Raw genomic sequence first — 20,697 nt, 5'->3', positions numbered from 1 at the left:
TGGGAACTCTAGCTTCCCCTGCTCATCCAGATTTGCTCTACTGAAATGGAGAAACATCTGGATCTTATTTTGTATATGCCTCTATTTGGACCAAATGGATCAAAAGTTGAAAATTTAATTCAAGTTTGCTTTTTAAACCAGTTCTTGCAACATCCTGATGATTACAACTAATCACCTTTGTTGGTTCGGTAATTCTTGGCAAGAGGATGGCAGTGGCAACGCAAGTTAACCTTCTGGACCAACGCGACTCTCAGCAGCGTTGCTCTAACGTGAGATTAGCCATATTTTAGTCACTCCCTGCACTGCTTCCAGGGGATTCCCAGCAGAACCCACACTGTCAATTTGGCCTCTGATTGTATTTATACTTTTCTTCAGCATCTAGCTTACTTTTACATCTCTTTTTTGAATAAGGCATACCTTTTTAGAACAAATATTCCAGTCTCATACATCACACGCACAAATATTCCAGTCTCATACATCACACACGCATGTTTCTATCAACTTATGCCTCAAGGGAGCTACCAAATATCAAAGGTAGAAGCAACCCCCAGAACAGCTCTCCATCAGGTTTGGGGCTTTGGGGGTTTCTTTGGTGGCAGAAGTCCTATCAGAAGCTCCAGCACTTACTAAATATCTGTCTTGCATTAAGTAAAATACACAATCCACCACAAAGAATTCCAGGGTTTCCAGAATTGTTCTGTGCTTTTCCACTACCTTCTGCCACCTCAGGAATCCCAGTGCCTGAGTGACCCCAGCCCCAGGGGTGGCTTGTGCATCCATGACACAGCACTCGGGCTCTTCACACCAGGATGACCGCAGGAAAGGCTACGTTCTGGGTATTAGAGCTCACCTATCCCATTCATAGTTTAATGAAAGTATTCACTTCCCTCTCCATCAATCCATGGGAAGGGATTTGATCAGCTCATGAGCTGAGTGACATCTTAACCCAACAGTCCGGAGCTCGGCCACCCGCTCTTTGCAAACAGGTACTGAAATGTTCCATTCTCCTCAGCCAACTTTACATGAAACCTCTCCATCCCGTTGGCAGAGGACTCCCCTTTCAGAGGACTCTTTCATAATCCCAAGCACCAGCCACAGTTATATCTATTAGGAAAACTGCAGGTGATCGGGGAATTGAGGCAACCCAAAGGTTGCTACTTGCCCCAGGTCGGTAACGCGTTGGAAGCTGAGCAGGTAGGCAGAGCCAAGGCTCCTGTCTCAGTCCATTGGTCTGGTTGTCACTTGTGGTAGAATGATGTCTGATCTAACCCCGACAGCTCTCAGATACTTCTCAGTTGCTGCCGAGACTGTAGGAGAGCATCCAGGAGCCACAATCTCCTACCTGCAGGTGTGAACACTACTGATAGAATCATAGAATCATAGAATTGCTGAGGTTGGAAGGGACCTTTAAGATCATCGAGTCCAACCTTTAACCTACCCTGACAAAAACCACTTCTAAACCATGTCCCTAAGGGCCCCATCTACCCTTTTTTTAAACACCTCCAGGGATGGTGAATCCACCACCTCCCTGGGCAGCCTATTCCAATGTTTAATAACCCTTTCAGTGAAAAAATGTTTCCTAATATCCAATCTAAACCTCCCCTGACGTAACTTGAACCCATTTCCTCTTGTCCTATCACTTGTCACCAGGGAGAAGAGGTCAGCCCCCATCTCTCTACAACCTCCTTTCAGGTAGTCGTAGAGGGTGATAAGGTCTCCCCTCAGCCTCCTCTTCTCCAGGCTAAACAACCCCAGCTCCCTCAGTCGTTCCTCATAAGGTTTGTCCTCCAGGCCCCTCACCAGCTTTGTAGCCCTTCTCTGGACACGCTCCAACACCTCAATGTCCCTCTTGTAGCGAGGGGCCCAAAACTGAACGCAGTACTCGAGGTGGGGCCTCACCAGTGCCGAGTACAGGGGATGATCACTTCCCTAGTCTGGCTCACCACACTATTCCTGATACAGGATAGGATGCTGTTGGCCTTCTTGGCCACCTGGGCACACTGCTGGCTCATATTCAGCCGGCTGTCCACCAACACCCCCAGGTCCTTTTCTGCTGGGCTGCTTTTGAGCCACTCCGCCCCAATCCTGTAGCGCTGCATGGGGTTGTTGTGACCCAAGTGCAGGACCCGGCACTTGGCCTTGTTGAACATCATACCATTGGTCTCAGCCCATCGGTCCAGCCTGTCCAGATCCCTCTGCAAGAGCCAACCTACCCTCAAGCAGATCAACACGTCCGCCCAGTTTAGTGTCATCTGTGAACTTACTGAGGGTGCATTCGATCCCTTCATCCAGATCATTGATAAAGATATTAAAGAGAACCGGCCCCAGCACCGAGCCCTGGGGGACACCACTTGTGACCGGACACCAACTGGATTTAACTCCATTTACCACCACTCTCTGGGCACAGCCATCCAGCCAGTTTTTTACCCAGCGAAGAGTACACCTGTCCAGGCCATGAGCATGTCCTTATCATAGAAGGATATTAGGTTTGATAGGCATGACCTGCCCTTCGCAAACCCATGCTGACTGGGCCTGATCACCCTGTTCTGCATGTGCCGTGTAATGGCACTGAGGAGGATCTGTTCCATGACCTTCCCAGGCACCGAGGTCAGACTGACTGGCCTGTAGTTCCCCAGATCCTCCTTCCGGCCCTTCTTGTGGATGGGTGTCACATTTGCTAACCTCCAGTCAGCTGGGACCTCCCCGGTTGTCCAGGACTGCTCATAAATGATGCAAAGTGGCCTGGTGAGCGCTTCTGCCAGATCTTTCAACACCCTTGGGTGGATCCCATCCGGCCCCATAGATTTGTGCACCTCCAGGTGCTGATGCAGGTCCCTCACCGTTTCCCTTTGGATTACAGGGGCTTCGTTCTGCTCCCCATCCCTGTCTTCTAGCTCAGGGGGCTGGGTACTCAGGGAACAGCTGGTCCTACTGCTGAAGACTGAGGCAAAGACTTCATTAAGTACCTCAGCCTTTTCCTCATCCTTGGTCACTATGTTACCGGCCCCATCTACTAGAGGACAGAGATTATCCTTAGTCCTCTTTTTATTGCTAATATATTTATAGAAACTTTTTTTGTTGTCCTTGACAACAGAAGCCAGGTTTAGCTCTAGCTGGGCTTTGGCCCTCCTGATTTTTTCCCTACATAGCTTCACTACCTCTTTGTAGTCCTCTTGAGTGGCCTGCCCTTCCTTCCAAAGGCCATAAATCCTCTTTTTTTCCCTAAGTTGCAACACTAGCTCCCTGTTTAGCCAGGCCGGTCTTTTTCCCCGACGGCTTGTCTTCCGGCACATGGGGACAGCCTGCTCCTGCGCCTTTAAGACTTCCTTCTTGAAAGACATCCAGGCTTCCTGGGCTCCTTTGCCCTGGAGGAGTGCCTCCCAGGGGACTTTGTCAACCAGGCTCCTGAAAAGCCCAAAGTCCGCCCTCCGGAAGTCCAAGGTAGCAGTTCTGCTGACCCCTCTCCTTGCTTCTTGTAGAATCGAAAACTCTATCATTTCATGGTCACTGTTCCCGAGACAGCCTCCAACCTTCACATCCCCCACAAGACCTTCCCTGTTCACAAACAACAGATCCAGCAGGGCACCTTCCCTAGTTGGCTCTCTCACCAGCTGTGTCAGGAAGTTATCCCCAGTACATTCCAGGAACCTTCTAGACTGTTCCCTCCCTGCTGTATTGTATTCCCAGCAGATGTCCGGCAAATTGAAGTCCCCCACGAGGACAAGAGCTCGCGATCTTGAGACTTCTCCCAGCCGTTTATAGAATATTTCATCTGCCTCCTCATCCTGGTTGGGCGGTCTATAACAGACTCCTACTACGATATCCGCCTTGTTAGCCCTGCCCCTGATTCTTACCCATAAACATTCAGTCTCGTTATCACCATCATTTAGTTCAAAGCATTCATAACACTCCTTAACATACAGGGCCACACCCCCACCTCTCCTTGCTTGCCTATCCTACATGCTACACATCTTCCCAAAATGACATCTCCTGCCAGTTTTAGACAGCCACTGCGTCTACATGGTGGCAAACGATGATAAAGCCATCACATTTTGTCACCATGTGCCCCTGACCTTGAAGGCTAGGTGTGGAGCACAGCAGACCAGTCTCCACTGGCTCACTAGGGAAGGCCAGGTTGGTGCTGTGGCTTCTGCCTTCCAGGTAGTCCCTGTAGATTTGTCTTATTGTCTGAAGAACTGCACCTTACTGGGCACCGCTTAGAAAAACACTTAATTTCAAAGCTGAATTTGCAAGTGCGGGAGACGAAACTGTCTCAGCCACCATCTCAGGCGTTTGGAGCTCCCTCCCGGAGACCAGCATAGCACGAAACCTCTGAGCCTTTCACAAAAAGTGCAAAACCCGTTTCCCTGGACTACGTTTCTCGCTTTAAGAGCCTGCAAGTGTGAAGACAGACAGCTACGCAAGTGGTTCTGTTTTAACTAAGTCCATCACCAGGTGATCTGGGCTTGTTGCAACACGCTGATTAAACACACAAATCAGAGAGGGCTCAGAAATGATCACTGAAGGGCAAGGGGAGCTATAAGGAAATTGCAAAAATGCTTCCATTCTGGAGAGAGGTATTACTCCCATTTTATAGACAGGATATCTGAGGCAGAAAGTCCCTCTCGGCCACGTGAAGTTTTGCTCCTGGCACTCATCGTCTCGGAGCCATTGGGGCTGCTCTGCCTTCAGTGAGTCAGTAATCCCAGTGCGAGGCTTAATCCATCACACAAACAAGCATTTCTACAGCCAGGCAAGGGAACAGCCAAAGGTTTCTGTAAGGAATTTGTTACCAAATCCCTGGTAGGCGAAACCTCTCTGACTACCTGCAGCTGCCCTTCCACCACGACGGCTCCTCCTTGGCCCGACGCAGGATGGGACAACGCATTAAACCTGTACAAACCCACCAGAATTCAGGCAGAGATCATCAAAAGTGTTTTAATGATTAAACTATGTCAAACATTAACAATGTAGGTATATTCAGATGAGCCAAGGGTTTATTTCTAGCACATTTTGACAGCCTATTTTGAACTTTATAGCTGCTGTACTGAGCTATGTAAAGACTCTGCAAACCAGTACCTAGAAATGAAGACACACGCACAGGCTTTGATAATGTAAACATAACAGACACCGTCTCCTTCAAAACACGGAATGAAAACCCACAAGGCTAGTAGGAGAACTTATTAATTCCCTAAGAGATGTGCAAAAATTTTTAAAAAGATTTAATTAAAAAAAAAAAGAAAACAAACATGTTAAAACTGGCATTTATATAAATATCAAAAACCCAAATAGTTCAACTTGAGCAATGACCAGCAGAATGTCTTGCACAATTCGATTTTTCAGAGCTTAATGAATAAAATATTCATAAGCCAAACTCCACCACGGCAGATACCAGAATACCAGCAACAGATACTGGCTTGGCAACCGACTCCTCGTATGTGCAAGGCAAGATTTTACAAGAAGGAGTAACTTTAACAAGCACTCAAACCAAATCCTCAGGTAACAAGCCAAAACATTACCAGTGATACACACAACTCGCGTTACAGAAACAGACATTTCCAGCACATATCATTAACATTTAAAAAACATTAGGTATGACTTAGACTGTTTAATTTTGCTTGTTTGGGAAAAAAAAAAAACCACGTTTGTGTTAGGCACATTTTAAAAATGAACATATGGTACATGAAGAACAGTACAGATACCAACCTAAATACAGACAATTCCATCAGAAAAGCATCTTTCTGTCTTCATTTTTAAATACATTTTCGGACATGTCACAGACTTGAACAGTAGGTCCTAAAATGTGGATATGGCTATGGTAATAACACTTGAAATTCTGCCAGTTTCCATATTAAAAACCACTCTTCACTTAGCATTTAAGAATTCTCAGAAATAAGAAAAAAAAAAAGAAAAAAAAAAAGAGAAAAGAAAAGATGGGTCCACCCTGTATATACTCTAAACCTTAAAGACAATACTTAAGTCTTACTGGACTGTGTAAGCGCCAATTAATTTTACATTAGTGACATACTTCAAATAAAAAAATAAGATCTATTAAAAAGGTAAAATAACTTTTCCATCTGGTTCGTGACCGTTTAGTCAGTTAAAGCCAAATATACAAAACTAAATGCGCCATTTCCAATTTCACTGCATCGCGTAAGAGATACCTAACATCGTGTATCACATACAGAACAGTAAAATAATCAATGGATTCTTTTAAATGACTTTTTAATAAAAAGTCAGCCAACTGAAAAGTTGAATCATACCCTAATTTTTAAACCAGTAATAAGCTTTGGGCCCTGCTTTTTAATTTAAGGCATGTGTGTTTATCTACTGAAACCAGCATCGTACAAATTTCCTCTACAATCACATGCATGAACTACAGTAAAAAAAATGGAGGTTTAGATTACAGTGTTTTCAAATTGTGAATCATAATTCAGCACCTATCATATATTGGCTAGTAAGGCAACAGCAGTGTCGGATACTACGATAATACTCCCTTCCACAGTCTATAGCGGGGTCAGTGACAGCCCAGAATTATTTTTAAACTTTAACCTACTTTTATGTTCTGTATACAGTTTCTAGGGTGTTTGCATTGGTTAAGTCCTACATAAGTCACACTATTCTAGGCAGGAATAGTTACAGTAGCTGTTAGAGTATTAGTGCACAACTCTTATTGTGCTTACAATCAGATGATTTTGTTGTTGGGGTTATCAAAACGGTTTTTCAGTTTGGTCTTCAATCCTTCCTTTGTTTCCTTTGTTTCACATTGTTCTCAAGGGAAGAAAAGCTGTTTGTGTACCCGTTCGCAGTGGCCGTGGAGCCGTTCTGATACTCTTTCCTCCTCGAGGATGCCTTCTTGTTGTAAGTCTAGAATATAAGGGAAGACACACGGTTTTGCTTAACTAGATACAAATAACCGCTTCCGCACAGTAACTTGAGAAACTCAAAAGTAAATTTGCATCCATCACTTTTAAAGACCTCGTGCTGGTGGCAGAGTCTAACAAGCTCCACCGTTTTTTTGCGTATGAGGATATAATATGCCTTTCATTCACCACAGCAAGAGAATTAGTTCACGGGCAAAGACAAAGACTTGGTAGTGTGCCGGTAGCATCGGTAGTGTTACGTTAACAGTCAATTAGAAACACGGGAAGTGATTTTTTGAGCAGACTACAGCAGAAGAATATACTCAAAATGACAAGTGAGGAAGCAGGTTTGATGCGCTGCAGGTGACTGCCTCGAACAAAACCAAAAGAAGAAGTGGGTAACCAAGAACAGTGAGGGAAGGTCAGAGACAAATGTGAGATGAATTTGCACTGGCCAACGAGGGAAATGAAAACTAAGAGGATCAGGGAGGCTCGCGACACCAAAAAAAATCAGACAGTGAAAAAATATACACATTAGTCTTTGTCAAAAGGGCTCGGTTGCCTGACAAGGGTATGTTTCCCAAAATATGCATGTGTGAAAGAAAGTTAAACATTTAAAAGCTAAAATATGAGTCAAATTGATGAAGAAAGTGAAGTAATCTTTGGAATATACTATCATGTTTAATTAGCATGTTCATATCCAGCAAGCGACATGAACCACGGGACTGATTTTAAGAAGTACCGGAAGATCAGACAGGGAAGCCTGCTATGTTGCCCTCCATGAACCACTCTTGCCAGACCCAAAATGATCAAGTTTTTCAAGAAACATTTAAAATATATAATGGAGTTTGCATGTTTGGGGGCAGTAGGCTGTGTTGGTTTGATTTTCTGGAGATGGGTCCATCTTCACATACATCCTGATTATGAACTGCTCAGAACAACACATACCAAGCCTGGATCTGTTCAGGCATGACATCAATTTTGTAGAAACACAACTCAAAACGCTGATTTTCCATTCGGAAATACAAACAAATGCCTGCAAAGGTGAGCCAACACCAGATTTCTGTATGTTGTGAGTTTGGGAAGTTTCCCTGGATATAGAACAAGCATTTCCCCTTAAAAAGCAATAACGAACAATTCCTTCGGGTGCTTCACAGCTTCACAGGCCGATGGTTTATTTCAGGCTGGAAAGCTGTTTCTTACATAAAGCTCTTCCTCTCCCTTATCTGCAGTTAAAACTGCATTAGTGATACGCCTTCTTGTGCCACCCTGCTTACTGAAATTACTAATCGTTCTGAATTACGGACACAAAGCATCAGAAGATTCGAAATTGGAGGGCAGACCAGCAAGTATAGTACTTTAAGAACGTACGCACGTTACTGGAAGACAGCAAAAGGATATTTCAAGCATATCTTTCTGTAAACAGCTTTCCAATGAGGTACAGCCAGCAGAAGGCTACAAAGAGTCGATGAATATTACTTTTACCTGAATATAGAAATTTGTGAAGAGGATAATCAAAGAAATCATATAAGAAATCTGGAAATACAGCCACCCCTGAGGAAATGCACATGGCCAAACAACACCACAGCTGGTCTGGAAGATTGTCAGGACAAACTGAGTCTGGGGAGAGAAAGAAAGAGACAAATGGAGCACATTAATGCAAGGAGGGAAAAAAGCCATTATTGACCAAAATCTCAGTAGTTATTTCCAAAACAAGTCAAAAATACCCTATGCATTTGACAAGTTTATCTTCTCTGTCTTACTAACAGCATAAACCGGAGTTAGCATGCATTCATTCGGGTTCTGGCATTCTGTTGTTTAGGTGTTTTTATTTGATTAGTATTGTTCCATTTTAGCGTGCTAGAGTAACTTATGTAGGCTTGATTCGTAAATACAGTAAGGAACAAAGACCACCTTCTCCCCAGTGAGAGCTCATTGGGGTTTGGCTCTACCATCCCAACAGAGTAGATCTGTATCTCACTGCAAAAGATTTGGGGCCACTGGGTCTACACGCAGATCCTGTGATCCTCTCCCAGATGGGGACTGCCTGACATTTGGCTCCAGTGTAAGGTTTTTTTGGGGTAAAGGCTGCAGGGAAGCCGGGGAGACAGGGAGGAGGACCGGGGCTTAATTATCTTCAATTACTTCTTCTGGAAAAAACAGAGTTTGGGCTTAAGTGCTGCAGAGGGCCTTAGGCAAAATTCATCCTTACATGAAGGCTACCAGATTAGGGAATGTTTATTTAAAAAGGGAAAGACTGTTGTGTTCTGCTCTGCTATTTTGCTGCCCTAACAGCTATGCGTGCAGAGCAGGCAGGGATGGGAAAAGCAGCTGTGACAATAACCAGGGGAGCAGCCGAAACACCGAGACACTTGCACCCCGTAGCACTCAAACAACCGGGACGAAGAACAGAGCCTAAATCTGGAAGGAAAAAAAAACCACCCAAACCACAAAGTAACCTCCCCCCCAAAAAACCCCAATGATCCCCACTGCTACAATACTTAGCCTTCCTTCAGGAAGGAAGAGTGCTAAAAAAATAAGAGATTTTGAGAATCAACAGTCTGAATTGCTGGCAGCAAATGTTATTAATCATCACCAGCAAATGTTATTAAATATATCCACAGCTCTGAAGGAGTGCTAAGGGGGGTGGGGGGAAGGTAACAAAAAAGTCTATCTCTAGGCTTCAGTTTCCCCACCTACAAACTGGGGAAGGCAGAAAATCCGTGCACATTTCCTTGTGGCACCCTGACATGTTATACACATTAAATCATAGAATCATAGAATGTGCTGGGTTGGAAGGGACCTTTAAAGGTCACCTAGTCCAACCCCCCTGCAGTAAGCAGGGACATCTTTCACTAGGTCAGATTAAAACCTGGTTCTCGTGCAGTATCACTACAGCATGTGCCACATTGCTTAATTTTGTTGCTCTTTTCACCTCCAGTACACGGCGTTCTGGCTTCATCGCTGTACACACAGGAAACAATACAAATGGGATGCAAGGAGTCCAACACAGAATTACAAGAGAAAAAAAATATGCCCATTTAAAGTGCAGAAGGAGACCAGAAATATTGAACAGTTTTTAATAAACCATTTGCAACTGCATGCAAAAGTGAGACAGAAAAGCCATTGTCCTGCAGGACTAGAATGAAGGGCCTTGTTAGCTGTGGACTGGGTTGCACTTGGTTTCTGGTCTGTCATCTGAACATCGGCCTGAGCAACCGAGTACAGAGAAGAATGCGTTAGCTCAAGCAGGCTTGGGAGACAAGCTTCTCCCTGCTCCCTGACTAGTGAGTCCAAGAAGACCCAGTGCTGCGACTCCCAAATACATCTGGCCACAAAACACGGGGAGGTAGAGAGAGTTCCCACTGATCTCAGCACCGATCCGTGTACACCATCAGCCCCCAGCTCCCCATCGCCCCGAAAACAGAGCAAACGGAGGCGCGGGAGCTGGATTTCTAAGGTGATTTAGGCACTAGCCTTCACTCTCCCTTCTTTTACCCCCACCAAAATTTTCTAACTCAGTAAAGACAAGAGGACCCCATCGCTAACAGAAGAGCCTGCTGAAGCGCTGAAGAGCTGATCACTCACCAGCTGCCCCTGAGTGATGTACTTCTTCCACCACAGATAAGGACGCATCGCTGGAACAGCAGACAGTCCATAGTAGGAGTACATGAGGACGTGGATAAAGCTGTTCAGTGTGGCACCAAAGTAAGCTAAAAAAAGGGCAAAGGAAGAAGAAAATACACTGCATTACCAGGAACATGCCGTTTCATGGAATCTACAAAAACAACAAGTTCAAAATGTTACTATTTAAAATATGATTTTTCTTAGAAGAAAGGCAGAAGATTTTACCCCTACCCCCTGATTTTTTTCCTGCTCACCCAACAGAGTGGCTGAGCTGCTGTGCAGTTTATACCAGCATTCTGGTTTTGTTTCCTCGATTTATTCTTTTTCACATCTACATTCCGGCTTCTCAAGGGAACTGAGGGAGCTGATAGAAAGGAGGCACATAAACATGCCCAGCAGTCGATAGCTTCACCCATCTAATTTTAAGCTTATTTCAATTCCTTCCAGGCAGGAGCCTATTTTGTCATTTATAACCAAAAGCAACAGATATCTTCAGAAACTGCAAGTTAGCTGTTTTATTTGTCCTTGTTTACAGCACCTTTAGTCACTAAAGAAACTTTTAGCTTAACACCAAACTGCATAGTACTGTGATGACCAAGCAGAACATAAAGCTTGGAAAGGAAGAAGAAAAAACACATTACTAGAAATAGCACAAAAGTATTTTCAAGACCACACAAACACAAGCTGGAGTCCAAGTATCTGCACTTTTGACTGCTGTATAAACAGGGATTGACTTCCCCGGAGGAGAATGTGGTTCCAGATGCACACTTTTTAGAAGTTCAGCATTACTCACTGTTGTGCTGACAACACGAAACAAATACATGAGTTTCTATGTTGTTTGGCTCAGAAGGCAGACTCCTGAGCAACCCAGCCTCTCGGTCTGCGCTGCCAGTGGTTCACATCCACTGGATCTGAGAAGGTTTCTCTTGGATGAGTGTTCCACAAAGCCAGTATCTATAAGGTGGACATCTGAACCACAGCTAAGCCACGCTAATGCAGTTGGGAAATTAGATGCCGGCTAACAGCAGTGAAATTAAAGCATCAAAGCAAGACAGCCAGAGGTTAGCAGGATTTAGACAAGAGAGATGCAGAAATCTTTCACTTAAGATGTATTCTGTCAAGTTCATCAGTGCTCAGGGGACAAGATTTTAATTGAAATAATTTGTTATAGCTACTGGTATAATAAGATTAGATTAAGAAAGTAACATCTCAAGTGAACTTGACAGATACAAGGACAAGAGTCACTGTTAGCCCTCTTGCAGCTGAAGCAAGCTTCTGGTCCTGACTTGGAAAAGAGTATTGTTTCGTTAGAGGGCCTGCAACCACCACAAAAATGAGAAAACAAGGTTCCTCAGACCTGGACTAGTGAAGCTGATAAATGTCACACTGCCAGGCAAATTCTGCAAACTACATCAGCATGCCTTTTCTAGAGGCTCTGCAGGCAGCCTAATACCCACAACTATCTGCAATAGTTGCAGTTCAGCTTACTGTGGGACACAACAAATCCTGCCGCCGAAGGTACCAGAGACGTTTGGTTTAACCAAAAGAAAACCAAAACAAGGCCCTTGTCGCAAGCGTTCCCCACCGTAACCCAGTACTTACAGTGACCACAAGGCACCCAGTTCATAACAAACCACCAAATGTTCAGCATCGTTGCATGGTGGTAGACGTGCAGAACAGTGATCTGATGATTATTTTTCCGCAAAATGAAAAAGAAGGTATCCATGAACTCAATGAGTTTGGAGAAATAGTACCACCAGAGGACACGTATGATCTAGAAAGGAGGAAACAAGTTTCAGAAGCATTGCACGTTGTGGGGGCTTTCAACCCTTTTGCTAGCTACGTAATTAAAATCCAGATTCTGTCCTGCACTACTTGGGTTGAAGACACTGCTGAGATCTTCTCTAATGCTTCAGCCTCAGGTGTCTCCGTAGGAGATCAAGGCACGAACCCACAGCTACAGCTGAAAACAGGATGACAAAGACTGTTTTATGAGGCTCTTGCTGTGCACCTGGGGTGTCCTGGGAGAAACAAGAAAATATCTGACCAGAGCTGGTCCTGCAGTGCTCTCTGGAAAAGAGATGTCTGAACAGTGACCAGAAGAAATCATCACCACGCCTCAGAAAGAGAAGGGGAGTCACCACACACACTGGTTGGACACTGAAGACCAAGTCCTTGTTTTTTGACATGGGAACACTTGAAAATTTACAGATAATCACTCACCATAATACCAACCACGAATATATCGTAGATTAACTATTATGTTTGACAATGCCTTGTCTGTTGTATTGTAAAAGGAGGAAAAAAACATATAGTTTTGAACAAAATCCACATAATCAATACCATTCTGCTCTCCTCTTACATACACGCAGACAACTTGAAACATTATTAGCCGTTAAGTCTTGATTACGTTACCTTCATATCAGCTTCTCCTCCACTGTGCGTATCCTGACAGAAGAAATTGTATCCTCCTTCCCATACTCCCGTCACCAGCTGAGAAGATCAAAGAACAAGGTGTCATTTGGGGAGACAGCAGCACCCTGTGGCACATGCCAACCTCGGCGACGGCTCTGCTGAGACAGCTGGTCTCCAGGGATTCACGGGCACCCGAATCTGGCATGAGGTTCAATTCAAGCTCCAAGCAGGGATTGAATCATAGCGGAGGGAGAACTAACAAATTCTTCCAATTGGGGTGTATCAGGATAAAAACAGGAGGGAGCACCTTATCCCCACTTATCCCACACAGCCTGTGCATTTTGCACAGTCATATTGCAGACAGGTTCTTAAGAAATGTCTTTCCGTCTTGGCTGGAGAAAGTGAACGACCAAAGTAAAATAAATATATTTTTCTTCTGATTATTTTTGGAAAGAAAGAATTATATTTTTCAAGAAATTTTATACACAGAGATATGACTACAATTTTTTCAACCATGTAACAGAGCAAATCTTCAGCTTTGTTATCCTTAACAGCTAGCAACTGATGTTTTACCACATTGTGATTTTTTCAAGACCTTTTTAAATAATTCACTCCTCCTGAGTACATTACATCCTTCCCAGTACAAGTGACTTCCTCTGCAGGATATGCTGTTGCCTGCCTGACTTCCTGGCATAACAAATAACACCTCCAACACGACGGAATTACCCTTAAGAGTAACAACCAGCTATTAGTCACGAGAGGATGATGGGGGGGGGCTGGCTGAAACCTGTGGAGAAGCAAGAGGCAAGCTGGATGTCCACATCCCACCCTTTCACGGGTGGGAGATGGAGGGGCAGGTTGAGGGTGGGATGGGAGGAGGGAGCGGGTGCAAGGACAGGAGCAAGGCCCTCTTCAATATCCCCACAGGAGGGATCACTGCATGTTGTTTATAAAGATGTTTTTCCTCTTGGGAATAGCATGAGGAGAGGAGTAACAAATTTAGACAATTCCCAAGTGAAACAAAGAATTGTTAGGTACCCCAAAAAAACATTTTAAAGGCAGAAACAGATACCGTGCACAAGAAAGTTCATAGAATCATAGGGTTGGAAGGGACCTCTGGAGATCATCTAGTCCAACCCCCCTGCCAGAGCAGGGTCACCTACAGCAGGTTGCACAGGAATGTGTCCAGGCGGGTTTGGAATGTCTCCAGAGTTGGAGACTCCACCACCTCTCTGGGCAGCCTGTGCAAGGGCTCTGCCACCCTCAAAGGAAAGAAGTTCCTCCTCATGTTTAGGTGGAACTTCCTATGCTCAAGTTTGTGCCCATTACCTCTTGTCCTGTCCCCAGGCACCACTGAAAAGAGCCTGGCCCCATCCTCCTGGCACCTACCCTTTAAGTATTTATAAGTGTTGATAAGGTCCCCCCTCAGCCGTCTTTTTTCCAGACTGAAGAGACTCAAATCCCTCAGTCTTTCTTCATAAGAGAGGTGTTCCAGTCCCCTAATCATCTTGGTAGCCCTCTGCTGCACCCTCTCCAGCAGTTCCCTGTCCTTCTTGAACTGGGGAGCCCAGAACTGGATACAGTAAAAGTTGTCCGGTTTTGGCCTTATCTACGCTTGTGCAGGATGAAAAAAAAAAAAGCTTTGCAAAGCCATGGTGGAAAGCTCTTTGGACCATAAGTCATTTTAAATGATTGCTTGATTAAAAGACTACAATAACTGGTACGATTAAATGCTGCTCAGAACTGTGAACAGGAAGCTAGTTCTAAAAGGTGCAACGAAGATTATCACTTAAATGATCTACCTTTTCCTAATGTTATTTCTTTCATGCCTCATTTTCCTCCTAAATTAGCTTTTAAAACACCTAGTCAGCCTAGGTCATTATTTTTGACCTTCTGAGATAGAATTATTGCTACTATTTTGGGGGGGGGAAGACATGTAGTTATATCACAACATATAGACCTGGAATTATCTTGTGTATTAGAGATAAATCAAACCGCCCTCAGGGCACGGAGGGAAAGCCTGCACGGCTTGGCGAGCGCTCGCCAGTCCCTCAGACAGAAGACCACATTGTGCTGCCATCGTTTTGTCGTTAAGAGCTTACAGATGTTTTCAGGCAGTTCTCAAAGTTCAAGGAAGCATTAGGAATTTGAGGGATAATCACAATGTTTATATTGTGATTAATCCAAATAGCATCCATCACTAAGGCTGTGGTCCATAAACTTCTCCCAAGTAAAGGCTGGCGTAACGAAACCCCCCAAAGAGCCTTCCCTGCAAGAGATACAGGTTCACTACCTAAAGCGTAACACAACCAAAGGTGTCTGGATGGGTCCCACCTCTCTGAAGGGCAAAGGCATCCGTGTGGCTATAGGGAGCTTCAGCTAAACCCGAGTACTCCCTTCTTTCTTGAAGAGCACATAATAATATGCTAGGAGCTGTAATACTCGCACAGCCACAGGGGTTTAAAAAAAGCAAAGCAACACTTGTAGGAAGTGTTAACATATTTTATTGCATAAATAGTTAGTGTAGTTACAAAAATAAAAAATGCATAAAAATAAAAAAATAAACAAAAAGAAAAAAGCCTCCCTTTCCAGGAGGAACCAAATGGTGAAAAGCTGCTGTCGCTGCCCACGAACTGCTGCTGCTGCCCACAAACCTCGCTTGGTGCAACACACAACACGCACAGGTAATCCTTTTCCCAAGTTAGCCAGCTGCTCCTTTGCCCGACACCGCTATTTCTTACACACACAATACTTTCAGCATGTGCTGGAAGGCTTCAGAAAACAAAACCCCTGGGCCACTCTGAGAGCTGACCACGAGTGGTTCCCAAAGGCTCTGTTCTGCAGGGGCCGGGCGCACAGCAGCGGGGAGCTGCCGACATGCCACCTAGAAAGCAATAAACGGAGGTGTCATGAATTGCCATCTCGCGCATTTAAGTCAATGCTCATGCCTGTTGTGGTCCGCTTCCAGGATGGCCAGAGTTTCTAACCCCTCATTACGGCAGGTCTCGACTCGCCTGGTGCTCCTCATCCTCCCAGCGATGGGCTGGTGGGTACTCAGCCACCCCAGCCTTGGGACAACCTCTCCCTGCCCGCCGCCCCTGGAAAGTCCTTCATCTTCAGGTTGGCAGGAGCCCAGGCTGGCTAATGGCTAATCTTCTCTCAAGAAATGAGCCTGTCTCCAAAAGGCTGACTATAATCATTTTCACCAGAGTACGCAATTTTTAAATGACACAAAGAGAGACAGCTCCTTCGTAAGCCAATTAAAATGGTACTCAAAGTCAATGTTAAGTCCTTCAGCTCCGGGGAAAACCCTGCGGCTCAAAGTTGCCTTTGCGTCAAGCAACTCTTAACTTCCATCCCCTGCACTCAAACTTTCTTTTCTTATGTCACTTTCATTTTGTAATTCTTTGAAATGCCGTAGCATGCGCTTCTTTTATAAACTCTGCTACCAAAATAAACCAGCACGCTAACACCAGTCTGACTGGGCTGTAGGAGAGGTGTTTACGGGGAGGATTTGGGTTTCTCATTGATAAAACCGAAGTCTGAGACTTGCTGGAGAGGGGCAGATAAGGGATGCAGCTGTCAAGGAGCGAGGGGTTTACGCACTTCGAAACAGAGACAGATCAGAGTGAAAAGAAGCAGAGGTTCACTTGTCTGATCAAAGTAAGCAAATGCCTGCAGAGATACGAAATTTTATCTTTACATGAATGCAGTCACCTCAGGAGAGCGATAAGGGCTTCGGGCCTGTAGAGAAAGCAAGGGGAGAGGACAGAGCAGCCTGTCAGCGAGCTGCCACCCGCCGTGGCACCTCCCCACCGAGTCCCCTCCTTCCCCAAACAAGGCATGGCTCTTGGGATGCTTCTCCTGCAGCATACACACCACCTCCCTTATCTGGAATATCTGAGACTTCCCTAAGGCCAATTCAGTAGGGAATGAATTTTTCAGATGAAGAAAAAAGACAGTAAAGAGATCACTTAAAAGTGAGCCTTCATCACTGACTGGTTTTCTCAAATATAAGTCTGCGTGGTCCAGATCGCTTGGCTAGTTTTGCTAACAAACACCCCCAAAATAAAATAGGTCTGCGTGCCGTATAGCTGGGTACCTGGTGCTCTCCCTGCTTTGCCAAATTACCCAGCTGAGACCGGAGCAGAGTGGCACGGGCCCCATCACAGCGTCGCATGACAACTTGACTCGTGATGCCAGCACCGAGCAGTAGCACCAAGCCCGAGAAGCAGGGAGAAGCCACCCCTTGCTGCCCCTGCCCAAGACAGGAGTGCTATTTCCCCTCAAAGTCCAAACACTGTAGATTTATAGAGGATCACAGAATGGTTTAGGTTGGCAAGGACCTTAAAGATCACCTAGTTCCAACCCCCCCTGCCCTGGGCAGGGACACCTCCCACTAGACCAGGCTGCTCAAAGCCCCATCCAGCCTGGCCTTGAACACTTCCAGGGATAAACAGGAGCAAAGCCTTGCTGTTTGCCCCTAATGAGCATCCTCTCTTCCTGAAGTATGGGAGTGACAGGTCAGCCTGGAGAAACCTCTCCCGCTCCCCTAGGTCTGCCTTGCCTTTTATATTGTTTGTGACAAGCACAGTCCGCTACTCTCTTCTGCAAGTACCAGAACCCAGTGCAGTCATTAAATGCCCCAATAAATAATTTACAGTAAGTACACAGAGAAACTACTATCTTAGGAATTCCAAATAAGAGGTGTAAGATATCTAGCAATTTTAAAGTCAATTATGTATTACATCAGTAGACCAAATGGTGCAAGTACACAATAATTAGAATTATACAAATCCTACAATGCAAAATTTTTTTCCCCGTGTTATTGCATACAAACATTCAGATGTAAAGGTCAGAAAACCAAGCAGGTCACCTTTCTCATCCTAGCTGGGAGGATGCCTCACTTAAACATCTTGTTTTGGTCATTTAAGTACTATTTAAACTGAGCTGTGGTGCTATGAATCATGACCTGAACCACCACAGCTATTACACGGGAAAAACTCCAAAGCAGGGTTTCAGGTGTATTGTACACAAGCTATTAAAGCAGCTTATTTTTAGACAGTTACTAAACAAGCTTGTAAGTGACGATGTTTTATGACTTTCCTCAAACTAGGACTGAGAAAAAGTTCAATCCAGCTGAAACCCAAAGTGACAACAAGGACGAAAACAGGGAGTTACATCTCTTTTTTGAAGGCTGCTGTGCAGCATTTTATCTGAAAAGCGAGTACGTGTACTATGAAGTGCTACTGATGTATGGCTAATCCTTCAAAGCCAAATTTCCACAGCTGACATGGATCCGAGCCTGCTTTTTAGCACTACAGCTAGAGGAGGACGTACCTGGAGGTGCAGGAAGCTGATTTTTCCCCCCGTCCCTTCGTCTCTCTCTCCCTGCAAACATGGAGCAGCACGGCGTCATGTCAGCCCAGCTCTCTGCCTGGCAGCATTTTTATGGGATTTTTGCTGCATTTTTTATGGGATTTTTGGAGCATTTTATGGGATTTTTGCAGTGTTGTTGCTGCAGCATCGCTTGCCCTCACGTCTAGCTTGTAAGTGCTGTCAAACACATTGCGTCGCAGCTATCGTGAGTTTAAGAGTCTTCATAACGCTGTAGCTTCGTGTATTCCCATTTATAAAGAGAAGGTATATTTACAGCAGTACCAATGAACACTTCCACACAGGTAACTCAACATTAACAGCAATATTCACTTTGACGTAAAGTGTTTCACTATATAGGAAGGAGGAGCCCTAATATTCACTGTATTTTAGTTGTCTCATTCCTTCACAACATAGAAGTTATTCAGCTGGTTACAAGTATGAGGACTTCTTCAGGATACAGTAAATAGTCCTTTCTTGGTAACCACTTCATTTTTAGCAAGAAAAAGACATTTATAAGACCAACAGTTCAGATCTTTTCTGTTGTTTAAATATATCAGCAGGTTTTGTAACATGGCAGAATGTTCCCATAATTTTCTTTTGGAAACTATGAATATTATTCCAAGTATTCAAGGAAAAAAGACTGCTATCCTGAGAGTTTTATTCCACACATAGTACAACTGAAGAAAAGTCTGCACTTGTAAACCCTCAGTAACATAACTGCAGGTTAAAACAATAGATTATTATATAATTATAAATAATTTCTGCATAAAATAATGCAGATGTTGCACATGAAGTCCACAGCAACACTACTTTTAGATAAATTAAACAGATCAACACACAAATTTTTCTGGATTATAACATCCTGACAGGGAGGTTAGAAATGTAAGCACATCAAGAATACACGTTGTTCCAAGTATGTACTGAAACCAAAACTGCTCCCCCCAGAAAATTAAGCGTCGAAGTTCTTAATAAACCAACTCATTTTTGACTGGACAATTCACTACACAAGAGAAATAACTTTAAATTTAAATCACTTCCTATCTAAACACTCACCTTGTAAAACACTATAGAATTAACTACAAAATTAAAGGAAATTTATGGCTTGCATAGACTTCTAAGCAAATGCCAAAAAAAAAAAAAGAAAAGAAAAGAGATTAATAGTTGTAGCTCTAGCTTGTAATCACAAGTTGAAAATTAAATCTCTCTTTACTGAAAGGAGAAACACTTTTTAAAAGTAAGCCAGACTATTCTGTACATTAAAGCCACGCACTTCATCATTTTCTGACCACATTCTTATTTACACTTCCGCAGTCCTTCATTTTAACTTTCAGAAAAAAACCATAGAATTCTGAGTAAAAGCAGCTAAAGTACTCTCTGGGAAGCGGAAAACTTTGTACTGCCTAAATCTTTGTTTTGTTAGGAAAGAAAATAAGTCCACAGAAAAGTCCAATACAGTTTGAAATATATTTGTATGATCAGATCTTAACTTCCAAGAAACAGATGAATCACAGCAGCGTTGATTCAATTGTTTCAGCAAGAGGACATAAGAGAAGCTATTGCAAGCTTACAGAAACAGATGTGAAGAGTGAGTGCATGATTAAACACATTTAAATAAAACATGTTTGGCACTCCAAAATCAAGCCGTACAATCTTTGTACAATCCACCAGCAGAATCACATTGAGCGTGACTTCTAGGCAAGGCGGAGTCACCGGAGGAGTAACAAGGTTCACGCTGAAAGATCAGGTCTTCCCTTGCCCTGATCAAGGGAAGAGCGTTTGAAGCATCCCTAACCAAGGTCAGCACAGGCGTTTAAGGCAAGGTTTCGCTCGTACCATCCTTAGAGGTAACATGACAACTATGGTTTTCTCCCCTGAGAAGCGACATTGAAGAAACGGCTGCAGCATTTCTGCAGATGTTTCCCCAGGTCTGGGAGGGACTCTCCTCAGAGACCATTTTCAACATAAGCCAATATGATTAAAAGAGATACTGCAAAATAACCCCAACCCAACCCCTCTTCTCCTACCTCATAGAACATATAGAGAGAAAGCAGCGTAAGTCCAAGGTTGTAGACCACTAGAATACCCCTGCACGAGAACGGCTGCTTGTTCTGCATGTACTTTGGTCCTAGCCATACGATTAGCAAGTACAAGACTGAGAAGATAAAGGTAGGTGTATAGTTCTCCAGAAGAAGCCATCCTTTTACTCTGGGATCTGAAACAAACAAAAACATACAAACACTTAGATTTTTGTAAGGGGAAGAGTTCAATGCATCCAGAAAAAGCTGTACCCAAAATGCTTCTAGTGCCAGAATACCGGAGAAAGACGAAGGAAGAACAGCAAGCCCTTCTATTAAAGGCCACACTGCTAATTACAAACAACCTTTGCAAAACCCAAGGTTTTAGTTATACAGTC

The 20,697-nt window shown here is 44.1% G+C and overlaps 1 protein-coding gene across 2 annotated transcripts in view; it reads right to left on the bottom strand.

The window, feature by feature from the left end:
- Positions 1-4,924: 4,924 nt before the first annotated feature.
- ELOVL5 (ELOVL fatty acid elongase 5) overlaps positions 4,925-20,697 on the bottom strand; it is a 41,003-nt gene continuing 25,230 nt past the window's right edge. For both annotated transcript variants that reach the window (XM_074581617.1, XM_074581618.1), the window contains exons 3-8: positions 20,309-20,496; positions 12,906-12,983; positions 12,093-12,264; positions 10,452-10,576; positions 8,349-8,483; positions 4,925-6,867 (exon numbers count right to left, since the gene is read on the bottom strand). In XM_074581617.1, coding sequence (XP_074437718.1) covers positions 6,736-6,867; positions 8,349-8,483; positions 10,452-10,576; positions 12,093-12,264; positions 12,906-12,983; positions 20,309-20,496 — 830 coding nt within the window. In that variant the 3' untranslated portion in view covers positions 4,925-6,735. The remainder of the gene's footprint in view (positions 6,868-8,348; positions 8,484-10,451; positions 10,577-12,092; positions 12,265-12,905; positions 12,984-20,308; positions 20,497-20,697) is intronic.

This window comes from Larus michahellis, chromosome 3 (assembly GCF_964199755.1).
Source record: "Larus michahellis chromosome 3, bLarMic1.1, whole genome shotgun sequence".
Lineage (NCBI taxonomy): Eukaryota > Metazoa > Chordata > Aves > Charadriiformes > Laridae > Larus > Larus michahellis.
Note: the sequence above shows the minus strand (reverse complement) of the source record. Positions and strands in the feature narration are given on the sequence as shown.